Genomic DNA, 13,653 nt, shown 5'->3' with positions numbered 1-13,653 from the left:
ACGTAGTTCCACAGTTCTTGAAAAAACTTTGTCGCCTCATATATTTTCCTCCATTCTCTACTGTCCATTGCTTTTGCTCTCCATCTCTCTCCATCCACATTCTTAACGTAACCCTGGACGTCGTCTAATTATGTTTTTTTAAGTCTATCCTTCCTTATTCATTCTTCATGATTTCGTTCCACTGACATTTATGGCCCCTTTAAATACAACAGCGTGTTATCCGCGCGAAATCTGTATTTGACATTTCGGTTTAATCTCTGCAAATAATAAATCATTTCAGCTAGGCATATGAAGTGTAATATGGAAGCACATGATAAACACAGTATACCTAAAAATTCTGTATAGTACATGTAGAAATTTTAAGAATCATTTCTGCAGACAAAATATAACTACTTTGATACTGTTTTTCAGCTGTGAGATATCTCTTAAGTGAAATTTCCTTGATGCTAATTTATACCCCCACCCCAAATTGGCTTAGAGAAGGCAAAACGCAGGAAGCAAGCAGCTATCGACTTGTGTACGACAGCGCGAGCTGATGCTTTTCAAAGGCTTCGAAGCAGTTAGATGCAAACGCCAGCGTAAAACCTCAGCCGGAATGAACTACTACACGCTCAAATGGCACATGAACTCATGGGGGTTTCCGTCAAATTCAGAGTCCCTGAACTTTAATCTACTAAAAGCCGCCAGATAAGTACCGTAGGCTTAAGTTTTCTGCCTGCTTTAAATCCGGCCACAAGCAGGTGCTGCGAGAAGCTTGAAGTTGCTGAGCGCATTATTATGCGACTGAAACGAGCTTATGTTGCAGACCTGAAACTTCTGTAGGCGGTTGAGTGGATATTTCGTTGTTCTTTTGTTTCCTGGGACGGATATTTATGAAACCACTGTGATAAAACGTTTCGAAACAAAATGGATGCAATAATCGCCAATGTGAAAGTTAAATTCTAAAAACCTCAATCAATGTAACACTCATAGAAAGCGTTAGGTTTCATTCGAACTGTAAAATTTTCTTTTCTCTTCTTTTTCATAGGTCCAAACATTCTCCTAAGCCTAAAATTTTGCATACCGTGTAGTGTATTAGAATATAAAAATAAGCAAATAAGCATCAGTGATGATGACCTCTTGAGGTCGAAACACGTTTGGCACTAGTGTCATTTATAGTGTTAACAGTTTGTTTGCTTATTTGTATATTCTCCTAAGCGCTTTGTCCTCAAATACCCGGAATATGAAGATTTCTGTCTTCTGGGTTATTGCGCTGTGTAGTCTGGTCGATGTTAACCAACGTTTCAGAGGTCATACTGCCTCCGTCATCAGGGCGGTGAGTATGAAGATTTCCGTCTTCTGGGTTATTGCGCTGTGTAGTCTGGTCGATGTTTACCAACGTTTCAGAGGTCATACTACCTCCGTCATCAGGGCGATGAGTATGAAGATTTCCGTCTTCTGGGTTGTTGCGCTGTGTAGTCTGGTCGATGTTAACCAACGTTTCAGAGGTCATACTGCCTCCATCATCAGGGCGATGAGTATGAAGATTTCTGTCTTCTGTGTTGTTGCGCTGTGTAGTCTGATCGATGTTTACCAACGTTTCAGAGGTCATACTGCCTCCATCATCAGGGCGATGAGTATGAAGATTTCCGTCTTCTGGGTTGTTGAGCTGTGTAGTCTGGTCGATGTTTACCAACGTTTCAGAGGTCATACTGCCTCCATCATCAGGGCGATGAGTATGAAGATTTCTGTCTTCTGGGTTGTTGCGCTGTGTAGTCTGGTCGATGTTTACCAACGTTTCAGAGGTCATACTGCCTCCATCATCAGGGCGATTCTTAGTATGAAGATTTCTGTCTTCTGGGTTGTTGCGCTGTGTAGTCTGGTCGATGTTTATGGACATTTCAGACTACACGGCGCAACTACGCAGAAGACAGTCATTTCCAGACTCACGGCCGTGAGAACCTCAAGTCTCGCCATCAATAGGTGATCTTCTCTGACTGTTTTCAGAGCACCTCCGAAAATTGAAAGAAATAGACACAGAAAGACGAACAAAGAAACAAACATAGGAATGAAAAATAAAAGAGGAGAGAAATTAAGAAGGGAGAAAAGATAGAAAAACATGACGTTGAAGCACTACAGCGGACAGGGGTACAATGAAAGTCCCCCTCAGCATGTGCTAATTTTATGCAATCAGCGCCACAAACGTAAAATAGTGTCATTGTGATATCAATGCTTTTGTTTGTTAAATGGCTAGTTTGTCTGTCTGTACCAGCGGATCGTACTGATTAAAAGCCACAATATATGCTACAGAGAGCCTGTATAGCAAGCCTACACTTCCAGTCTTCAATGAATCCAAGCATTTGAAAAAGGCAGAGCAGTTGCTTCTAAATTAGAATGGTTTAATAATGTTCACAGAAGCTTCAGCATTTAGCCACTTCCCCAAGCTTTAGAGCGGTCTCTTGGCTAATGAATGGATTGCCCCTTTATACACAGAACGTAGGCTACGGGGCAGAGCAGGCGGGGATCCACCAACTTGTGGTCAATACGCTTCAAACGATGCTAAAGGCATGCAGACTACTTACGTTTAAATATCGAGTTAAGATCTTCAAAAACGTAGACCGATAAAGACGCCTTGGCACAAAGTTATAATACGAGTGAAAATAATGCTTTACGCATTCTGAACCTGTGTACACAGCTTCACGCTCCGGCCACTGTACCCCAATGAAAGAATCTTTTGGTATACAGTGGATAGGAAGACCCTGCACTCAGGTTTATAAGATGATTTGACATTTTTTTTTTAAAATACAGATTTTACACACAGAGTTGACTATGACGAGAATAGATAGGCTAATCATAAATGTTGAGGGGATGGGCCTAAGGAATAAGTTTGCCGTAACCTGTTTAAATTTAACAGAAACATGTGCAAGAAATACAAAATCGAAAATAGATTAGTTCTATATGTGTTAATGATTTATTTTTAAAGTATTTTTTGTTAAAAGAAGGAAAAACATTGCTGCACTTTCAACATTAGGATTTTCGGAATAGCTTTTCACTCTTTCGAATTTCATATATGCCTACATATTTATTTGCTGTGAACGAGACATTTATCTCAAAATCTCAATCTTCTGCTTCTAACATCTATGTTATTTTTACAATACATTATTATCACTGAAAATAAAGTCTCTTGCCATCTCATTATAACTTAAATATATCCATACCTTCCGATATATATTGATTAGAAAATAATAATAAAATTTATTGAAAAAAACATTTGTTTTTGTTATCGGAAGAGGGAGAAAACAATGATATTCAGACAGTCATTAATCGTATATCTTGCTAGTTACGAAATCCATTCTTGTATCTGTGTATGCTATAAATAGAAATAACTGCCCTTTACAGCGTCACTTTGAATCAAGGAGATACGGAACACCTGCATGTATGTATTCTTCATTATAAGGAAGAACCGAATTGAAATAGAGATTCAACGGTACCACACATCAAAGAACTAAAAATCATTTCATTGTAATTGAGGATTACATAAACGGGTATACAACCAATTAATTAATTAAAAATAGTATAGCAATCCATGATGAGGCAGCACTTAATGCTAATGGTGACGGGTTGATTGATTTCTGTCCTTTTAACAAATTAAGGCAACAGGGCTTCTTTAATCACAAAAACAAACAAACAAACCGCGCTGTGATATAGGGTTATTCAACTAGTGACAGAGCGATGGAATTTTGTTAATTGAAATTTGTAAATATCGAGAGAATATCAGCAGAAAGAAATTAGATGCCTAATATTCATTTCGGTCTACCGAGTGTAATACAGAAATCGACAAAAAGAAACAAAGAACAGATGAAAGCAAGAGTCTAAAAATGAAGAAAGGAAGGGAAAAGACAACTTAAAATTTTATCTAATCTGTGACTGTGGACTATACGTGTGTAAGACGGATAAGTCAGCAAAATGTGAATGGCTTCTGAGAGACATAATATGGAATCAAGCATAAGACAGAATAGATCACTGACGTTTTACGATAAATTGAAAATTAATTGGGAAGAAAAATTATATACAGAAATATGTACCAGAATGCCAGAAAAAGGTGTAAGATGGTGGAAAATGGGAATCTCGAGGCTGAAGGATGTCTTACACAGGGAATGTGCTCAATGTGTAATGAATAAGAAGGCTGGAGCCACAAACTGAGTTGTGACGAAACCAGAAGTTGGAGAGAGAAGCTGGCAGACAAAATATTCACATGTATAACGACAAAATGCAAAAATTTGGGCTACATTTTAAAAATAAAATGAAATAGGAGAGATCTGTGATTAAATTTGAGAATTAATAAACCATAAACTGGGGGGGGGGAGAGAATTAAATATGATAGAGAAATATAGTTTAAATGCAAGTAGAGAATGTAAAATGGTACAATTAATGTAAAGATATTTAGAAGTGTAACCAGGGATTCACGTCCAACATTTTAAACTGTTAATTAACAGACTTAATAAATGTCAATGTATATTCTTATTAAAGTTTTTAGGCGTTCCTCAGTCCCTCGCTACAAGGAAATCATTTCGCTCTTGTCAATATATCTTTTTCCCGCTGCTGCGTGACGTTCTGTCAACATCTTAAAAACAGACACGACGAGGCGCTCGTGGACGTTTCTATGGCTGCAGCCAGTCATTTCAAGAAACCTCTAAGGTTTCTGTTCACCCAAACGCTTGTATCAATTTAGGTGTGCCACAGAAATCGATTAAGCGTCGGGTCGAATTTCAAGTATTGTACAAAATGAATTCAACCCTTCATCCTGCTTTTTACGTGTGTTACTTATAATGTAACTTTTAAGTCGTAACATGCCCTAATAATGAATTACACATAAGAATAAGGCGTTGTGTAGACGGAACGATAAATATGAATATGAAGTTCACATAAGCCCTCCAGTAGAACTTTGCCTGACATTCACGTCTAACTGACAAAGTGGTACAAAACCTTAAACAAATGAGAGTAATTAAATTGATCAAAAAGTGTCCTGCTTTCATGGAACGTGAAGGTTCATTAGCAAATTCGCTACAGCCTATCATTTAAGGTTTTACTGAATCATTTATATCTAATTTACATTTTCAGTATACCGTACTTATTTTTGTGAGAAATATTCTAATATTAGCCTTGCATCGACACTTATACCTCCATGTTGCCTCTTTCCCTCATGTTTTCAACAGACATTTATAAAAAAAAACATTTCTAATGTTTCTCACCTTACGACTTTAAGTTTAACTACCACGACTGCAGGTTTTATTAAGCGATGAATACGTCTATAATTTATGAATTATCTGCAAACTAAACACTTGATGAATAGAATATATCTTTAAATTACAAGAATGCTTGCAAGCCTATCATTTGCCTGTCAGATTACTGTTTTACTAAATATCATACACTGTCTGGCAGCTCTATAGCCCTGAGATGCGGTTTAATTTTATGAAAACACGTTATTCACATAATTTATATATTTATTTCGATTGAAGGGGGCTTAATATTCGGGAGGTCACGGGTTATATTCTCGGCCATAATGCCGTATAACAAGATTTCGGCTTTCCTTCTATCCTCCAGAATAATCCGGGATCGAAATTTAAAAATAGACCACGATCTCTTCCTTCTACGTCCTTAAGAAGTCACGATCATTCACGATTTCAACGCTGCACTATAACCAGTGTTGTAGTAAAAGTTTCGACAAGCTAAGCGACTTCCATAACTAACCACGAACTCTTTTCCAAAATAATGGTTTGTTTATTTGGATGGTGGTTTCCCCTGCTCCATTATCCTACTACTTTTCCGTTTCTTTCCTTCTCTTGTGTTCTTCTGTGTTTTTCTTAACACGTACTGTGCTTAGTCTGTGAACAGTGTTGTAAATTCCGGATGATTTATCTTTTGCTGTCATCAATTTTAGGAGGATCCACAACAACAAACGACGAAACTAGTCCACCTCCTTCACCGCGAGGCTGCTCTGGTATCGTAACGGCCAACATTTCGGATAACAGACGCAGTCCTTCCTCTCCCGAAGACAACCATTTGGAGAGCGCAACAGTCGTCGGCATCAGAGACGATCGCTGCTCCAGTACTCCCCGGAGCAGTCCGGGTCTCCCATCCTCATCCTCCCACGTCTCCACAACGAATCACCATCACCATCACCACCACCTGAGCAACATCCTGGCCGGACACACGCATCACCACCCGGCTTTCTTGACCAGCGAATCTTACTTACCCGGAGCTGGACTGCACCTCGCTGGACGACCGAAATCACCGCAGGCGTTCGGCATGCACCAGCATTCCAGAGAACACAAGGACCTGGAGAACATGGACATCGAAGACGACGCAGATGAGGATGACGACTACGACAGTAAAGACGTGAAGAAGGAAAACGGATCGGGCTCCAGCAATAGTAACACCAGCAATGCAAACAACAACAACAATAACAATAACAAAAGAAAAAAGAAAACGCGCACTGTTTTCTCGAGAAGTCAAGTTTTCCAGTTAGAATCTACATTCGATATGAAACGATATTTATCGAGTTCTGAACGTGCAGGTTTAGCAGCATCCTTACATTTAACAGAAACTCAGGTAAAGATCTGGTTCCAAAACCGTCGTAACAAATGGAAAAGGCAATTGGCCGCCGAGTTGGAAGCGGCCAACATGGCGCACGCCGCTCAGAGGCTCGTTCGAGTTCCGATACTCTATCACGAGGCTGCAGCAGCCGCTGTCGCAGCGGCGGCTAGTGCTGGCAGTGGGAGCAACCACCACCACGGAGTCCCACTGCACCACCACCATCATCTGGACGGAAGCGGCGCGGGCGTTGCGACGTCTTCGGCCACAACTACGTCATACCCACCCCCGCTGTACTATCATCATCACTCTGTTGCTGCAGCACATACTTTACCCGCTAGTCCAGTGGCGACCAGAGCGCCATTATCTAGTCTGGTGTAGGAGACAGGGGCTACATTTTTCATTGTGCTGTATAATGCTTAATAAAATGCCCCCTGTTTGAAAGCAGGACTCCTATTAACATAACGATATGAAATCTTCTCAGCAGAATCAATACGGAATAAACCTACGTTTCGAAGACCTTCTCTGGATCCATCATCAGTGGGTGGTATTATTATTATTATTAGTGTTCTGTCTGACGACAGGTCCATATGAACAGGATCCTTCCATCCTTTTCTCGGACTGGGACCTGTTCATATACGTTCTTGGCAGATGATCCAGAAGTGGTTTGCCATTGCCTACTTCTGTGTGTGAATGGAGTAATTGTTGGGATGCCACGGAGAAACCGGAGAAGCCCCCGGAGGAAACCTCCGTGTTGCATAGACCACGGCCTTGCCCAACACAAGTTATAAATTCGGGCACCGCCGGGAATCGAACCCGAGACCCCCAGGATTTCAAGGCCAGCGTTCTAACCGCTAGACCACCGTGGCAATCAGTGGGTGGTATAATGCAAATTAAAATTACGTTTCAAACGTGCTGAAATAATTCAGAAGCGCTCGAAGTCCTGGCTCATCAACTTTCAACAACACCGAGCTACATCAACTCCAAAACTTCGAGTCACTTGTGGTCACACCGAGGTTAAGCAACGCCGATCCACTTCAGCTGCAAGAGCCTGACGTCACTCAAAGTGTATCCAGTCTAAATAACATTGCTCAGGGACTGGTGTGAGCTCCGTTATGCCTACGATAGGCTACATAACATACACACGTGAATTAGCATAATTCTTCACATCAGTCCATGTTTATTCCGTATTGACATGGCTGATCAACAGAGAAGTAAAGATTGTAAATTACGATATTTTCATTTTAATTAAGATCACTATTATTCTGTGTTAAGCCCCTTTGACATATGTATAAAAAAAATCGTCCTTATTTCCAAATGAAACTGAGTGTTTCTGAACCAGTCGACTTTTACGATGCAACGCAGTGAAATGGACACCATAAAGAACTACGGAATCCGGAAATAATTAATTGTTTTTAAAGGAATTCGTTCAGTGTCACAGAAAGATATTACAGGAAGACAAAGTCGTCTTATCTCTTACAGTGCCAATATCCATTTGATAGACGATAAACTGAATGTAAAAAGTGCCAACGTCGAATAAATCGATTCTCTGTATTATTTACGCTATTCTTATTGTGGTATTCAGCTTATTAAGACTTGCATTATGTGACCCGAAGATTTATCTACGTCTTTACAAAATATAGCTGAAAATTGTTCTGAAGTACGGTATATTACATTTAAGGAAATATTAACATTTACAGTCTCTTTCAAAAGTGATTAACAATTTCATAGTATTTTTTTTTGTAGTTCATAAGAACTAAACCAACAGCCTGGATAAAATTGGCATATATCTTTATTAAGTTTCTTAAAACGTTAAATGAAAATAGAAATCAGGTTCACCAGAAAAACTGAAACGATGTCGTGGGACGCCTAACATACTTAAAAAGTTGGGTGTTTGGAATTAAGACGTCTGCTGATATTTTAATACAGACAAACACAAACATTTAAAAATAACCCTTTCCATGCTACACTCGATATATCTAACCCAGAAGTATTGGCCTTAAGGTCTGTATTGATTTTACATTTGAATTCAGTGAAAGAAACATGGGCCACTAACTCCCACAGCTGACGCAGAATTTGTGAAAATAATAACAACGGATGGCTGCCTACTTTAAATAAAAGACAGCATGGAAAGGGGTAACAAAATTTAGGTGCAAGTGATTTTAACGCTTAAAAATTGTAATTATCAAAATGTCTAACAGAATAAGTGCATTATTTAAACATGTGGAGACATGCTCCGTCTAACGTATTCACGCTATTTATAATGTTTCTCATTTAAGGAGATCCGCTGAGTGTCTTGTTCACTGTTTCACGAATTCATGAGTGCAGCTGTAGGGAAAATAGCAGCCTCCCGCTGATAATCGCGCACAAAGAAAAATTAAATTTGCGGCGAGTACTGAATGACGTTCCGTTGAAGAATAATTTCCTAATAAACCAAAGCTACCGTGAGGTACCTAATGGCACAACAGACAGACAGACGTAACTCTTGTTCTTGGCGCGTAATTTATTTCATGTGTCAGAATCGATTGCTGTGTAATGACTTTGAAACTTTAACACCATCAGAATTATATTTTCTGTGCGAACAGCCGTATTGTAACGAAGTACATTTAGTATGTCTGGATGTGCTTCACTTTATCGATGACTTACAAGAAGAGTCGAATACAATGAGGTGAGGAGTGTGGATGGAATTAATAGTAGACCCTAGTATTTAATAGAGCCTCTTATTCCAAAACTTCATTACTCCAGGAGAACCCACATAAAGAAATCTTCATACTAACCGCTGTGAAAACCTCAAATCTTACATATCGGAATAAGCTTACAAATATCTAGAACTTTTTTCTTTTTTGAAATTTCTCTCTTATGTGAATTCTTTCCTTACATACTCCCTCTTGCCAGTTATTTCCAACAGCCGAAATATACGCGATGTTTCGTAAATCAAGTCATTTTTTTAAAATAATGACACTATAACATTCAATATTGTGATTATGAAATTGAAACAGCTTACACAAAGTAGAATTATTGCATAAAAGTAAACTACCAATTTCAAATTTTTGGACTTTTTCAATTGCCATTGTGTTTCCTTAAACCACCACGTTTCTGGAGATGGTTCGTCCCGCGACCTTGGGTGAAAGTACACAGTTAAGCTCGTTAGATGGATCCAATCTCGTTCTGTGGACCATGGAGCAAAATGGCAAATAAAAAAGTAAAAAACAAAAAAACAAAAAAACTGATAATTCATAACATTTAGAGATAATATTAAACTAACAGAACAGAATCACATATACAATTACGAGAATTTTTAAACTTTTTTAACATAACATTAAATAATTAACTGCATATCACAATGCTTTCATTACAAATTGACCACCACTCAGCTTCTCAAGAAATTCTCAATTTATATGAAATATCAACGGTCATCACCGTGTTTAAAAAATTCCGCCATGCCCGGTATAAAATTTAAGTTTATATTTGTCAGTCACAGGTAAAATTTGGCGACTATTGTTCTACATACATTTAGACTTGTCATACAAATTTCTTTTCTAAAATTTTTCCTCTATTTAAGCATGGGTCTCCAAATGGTATCCATCCTTCCTTCCTTAAAGATTCGTATAACCGCTCATTCAGAGCCTTCTAAAGATTCATTGCACAGTAATTACGGCCAGGACTCTTCTTGCCTGTCATGAAAAATATGTGTGGGTGTGCCTATCAGTGTTAGCAGTTTCGTATTTAAATATTCGACATTGAAAATCTATATTTATTTTTAACTTCGTCATAATTAGTGGTAAATATATTCCCATCCTAATTTTATATTTAAATTTAAACCAGACCTTGGCAAACCTCAACTCAAAAGAGAAGTTTTCTACCCAAAATAAAAATGTACAAACAAGGAGTTTAAATAAAAATGAATTTTCCCCTTGTCAGGACAAGAAAAATCCTAATTCGCACTAAAAATTTCTTACTTTAATTTCATGGAAATAATACATTTCAACAGGTAAAGTCAAGCACTCATTTTAATAAACAATCTGACTTCAAAATTGTTATAAACAATATTAAAATTTAATGGAATCCAGATAATTTAAAACAACTGAGCTGTTTAATTAATGGACAGTAATAAACATTTTTCACATTACTGGGTTAATTAACGACTCCTTATCAACTGGGTAACGAACCGAATTATAGGATTATTATGAATTATGAATCGGAAAGAAAGCGGTCGCTATCTATTTAAGTCACTGCCCAAGTTTGTTTGAAAGGGTGCAATGAAAACGCGAACACCTGTCACGTCAGCCAGTTTCCGGGCCAAGATTCGAAAACTAGATTGCCGGAATAGAATGATAACTAACCACCACACCGCAGCATGTGTTAAGTTATTCTTACTATGGAGCGCTATTATTTATAAATAAACAGAAAAAAGAGAGCGATTGGTTATCGTTCATTCTTAACACCTCATGTCCTTAAGCTTTTTAACGTGAAATATGACTTCCGGTAAAACTGTTAATATACTCCGATATTTGTGCAGTTATAAAAGTTGTGACAATGCTATATTACTGTCACGGAAATTTTTCCTTTCGGCACTATCAATTTCAATTGTCTTGGTCCAAATTGATGTATCGCATTTCGGAGGCTGGTCCTATACTCTTATTTAGGTGTAACGAAATGGTACCTGTTCTGTAAGGTCCTTTAAATGAGTCTAGTCCTTATCACTGCCTATATTACGTCATCGACAACTTTGTAGAGAACTTAAAACACACGTCGGACACGTAGGGGTAACATTCTGGTCTCCTCTTTACCCCCAGCCAGGGAAATCTCTAAGAGTGCGGTTCACGGTGTTTCTGTCTCTTAAAGAAGAAAAACTCGTAGTCACAGAAACCGGTAAATTAATACAGCAAACGCACAATATTAAAGTTCAAATGCTTCAGTGTATTTAGGAAACCGACAAGTGATCAGTTTTGGCAGGAGGTTTTCAGATATTCACAACTGATTTTTGTATCAGCAATCGACTCGTTGGAAAGTTTTCCTCCTACTTATCGTAAACCGTAAGACTTTATATTTAGCTGTCATTCTACCTACAGACGAAAACAGAGCCAGCCTTTCAAAAGTTGTATATATGTTTCGATCCAGTCAACAGGCAATGTCAAAGGAAAATACTACACTGATATTGTTCATCCTTTCTGCATCCACGAAACAATTATAATTTAAAACTTGACATTATCATATTCAAACAATATGATCATAATTTCAACCCTTTACATCCTACGCACGAGAATCTTGGTTTAGAATTTCTAGCTCTCAACTGAATATCAATCAAAGCAACGTGTCTCGCCACCTCTGCAACCACCTTTAACAACACAAATCACACGTCACTACAAACATACGGTACCAGAAGATTTCTTAAAATATACACCGGCATGGAAAGGGTTAATTCAACGTGTGTACACGCTAAAATATAAAAGACTTTGGTTCACCTGCAGTAACAAGTTTGCCAACCGGGTTACATTTTCACATCCAGAGAAAAAAATTTTAATTGCTCCAATGGAGAAATCAGTCTCCATTTAAGAATCTTTAGTATATTCTGACAAAGGCCAGAGGTTGCCAAGCTGGCGAGGCCTCCAAGTCACTGCCTAATAAACAGAATACTGGACAGTCCCGTTTCTCAACACGTAACCACTCGCCTCTGTCGGGATATTTTTATTTGCGAAAAATATTTTATATACTTATTCTGTAACACGGTTGTCAGATTTACGATATCTCACTCTCATTTATATGTTTCACATACTCCTACAATTTTACTATATGAATATTAATATAACATAATAAGCTCTGTAAATAGCTTATATACGTAGTTGTACAAAAATAAATGTTACGTTTAAATAGGCCCTATGATATTGTACTCGTAATATTACTGCATTTTCCCCAATATAACGCCCACCCAGTCATGAAAGTTTGACTGAAAGCAAAATAATGCGAGTTATGTTAGGAAAATACGACGCCTCTGAACGATTCGATTCGTAATCAACACAGTAACATCTCACATTTGTGTAAGTACTGTAATTAAATGTGTGTAATAAATGGAGATATTGATAGTAGAAATGAGTACTGAATATTATTCAAACACAGAGTTGAGACGTTAATGACAAGTTGTATACAATACAAACCACGAAGAATCCCTCTCAGATACTGGAAAACATCACTCACTGCAGCGAAAACCTAAAATCCTACTTAAAATATTGCATTGTCCGTCTCCACATAGCAAGACGTTTTAGTCAAACATAAATCTGATACTAAATAACTGTAGCCACTCGTAATGTTTGTACAACTTCTTGTTTGTGGAGACAGACATTGCAATATTTCTTTTCGTATTATTTCAACGCAAAAGGATCAGATAATTTGTGCACCTTGAACTCTGTCACCTACCTTTGGCATAGACCTACAAAGCTTAGCGTTAAACGAACAATTCTAATCTGAAACGATACTTCTATTAATAGCACAATATTAATTTTAACATTATTAAGCCTTATTGTATAACACTCAGTGTTCTATTAGTTGGTTTTATAATGTTGTACCACTGTGATAGGCACATCGGTGACGAAAACGCTTTCACTACTATAATCTATTTCCGTGCTACGAACAAATCCTTTAACAATTGAATTGAGATATTATAATTTAAAAGAAATCTGTCATATCGTTGTACAGAATATATACTAACAGACGGCGCTAACACCCAGAAGACAGCCATCTTCGGACTCACCGCCATGAAAACCTCAAATCCAATTTGTGCTAACGATTTGAAGTTGTCTGAAATTGAGACTGGACTACGCACATGTTTAAGATATTGAATATATAGGACCAGTTACTCGACTGGTAAAGAAATTGCCTGATTTTATGGATCCTGAAGTTTCATTACCGTGATCACAAAAGTTAACCATTTGATCTTATCCTAAGCCAATTGGAGAACGTCTATACCTTCATGCCCTATTTTTTTTTTTAAAAAAATGCATTTTAATATCTAACATTTTTGGTTGTATGTCATCCACTGTCTACTGCATAAAAATCAAAAGTTATGCAACTTTAAAATTGTAA

The 13,653-nt window shown here is 37.8% G+C and overlaps 1 protein-coding gene across 1 annotated transcript in view; it reads left to right on the top strand.

Annotated features, from left to right (window-relative positions):
- Positions 1-12,649, top strand: part of Hmx (H6 family homeobox) — a 31,016-nt gene extending 18,367 nt beyond the window's left edge. The window contains exon 3 of the mRNA XM_087350584.1: positions 5,921-12,649. Coding sequence (XP_087206710.1) covers positions 5,921-6,954 — 1,034 coding nt within the window. The 3' untranslated portion in view covers positions 6,955-12,649. The remainder of the gene's footprint in view (positions 1-5,920) is intronic.
- The last annotated feature ends 1,004 nt before the right edge of the window (positions 12,650-13,653 follow it).

The sequence above is a fragment of the Zootermopsis nevadensis genome, unplaced genomic scaffold (assembly GCF_977971745.1).
Source record: "Zootermopsis nevadensis isolate Lab colony 2312 unplaced genomic scaffold, Znev_1.0 Znev_ptg000017l, whole genome shotgun sequence".
NCBI classification, from domain to species: domain Eukaryota; kingdom Metazoa; phylum Arthropoda; class Insecta; order Blattodea; family Termopsidae; genus Zootermopsis; species Zootermopsis nevadensis.
The sequence above is the reverse complement of the archived record's forward strand: the minus strand, read 5'-3'. Positions and strand labels throughout refer to the sequence as shown.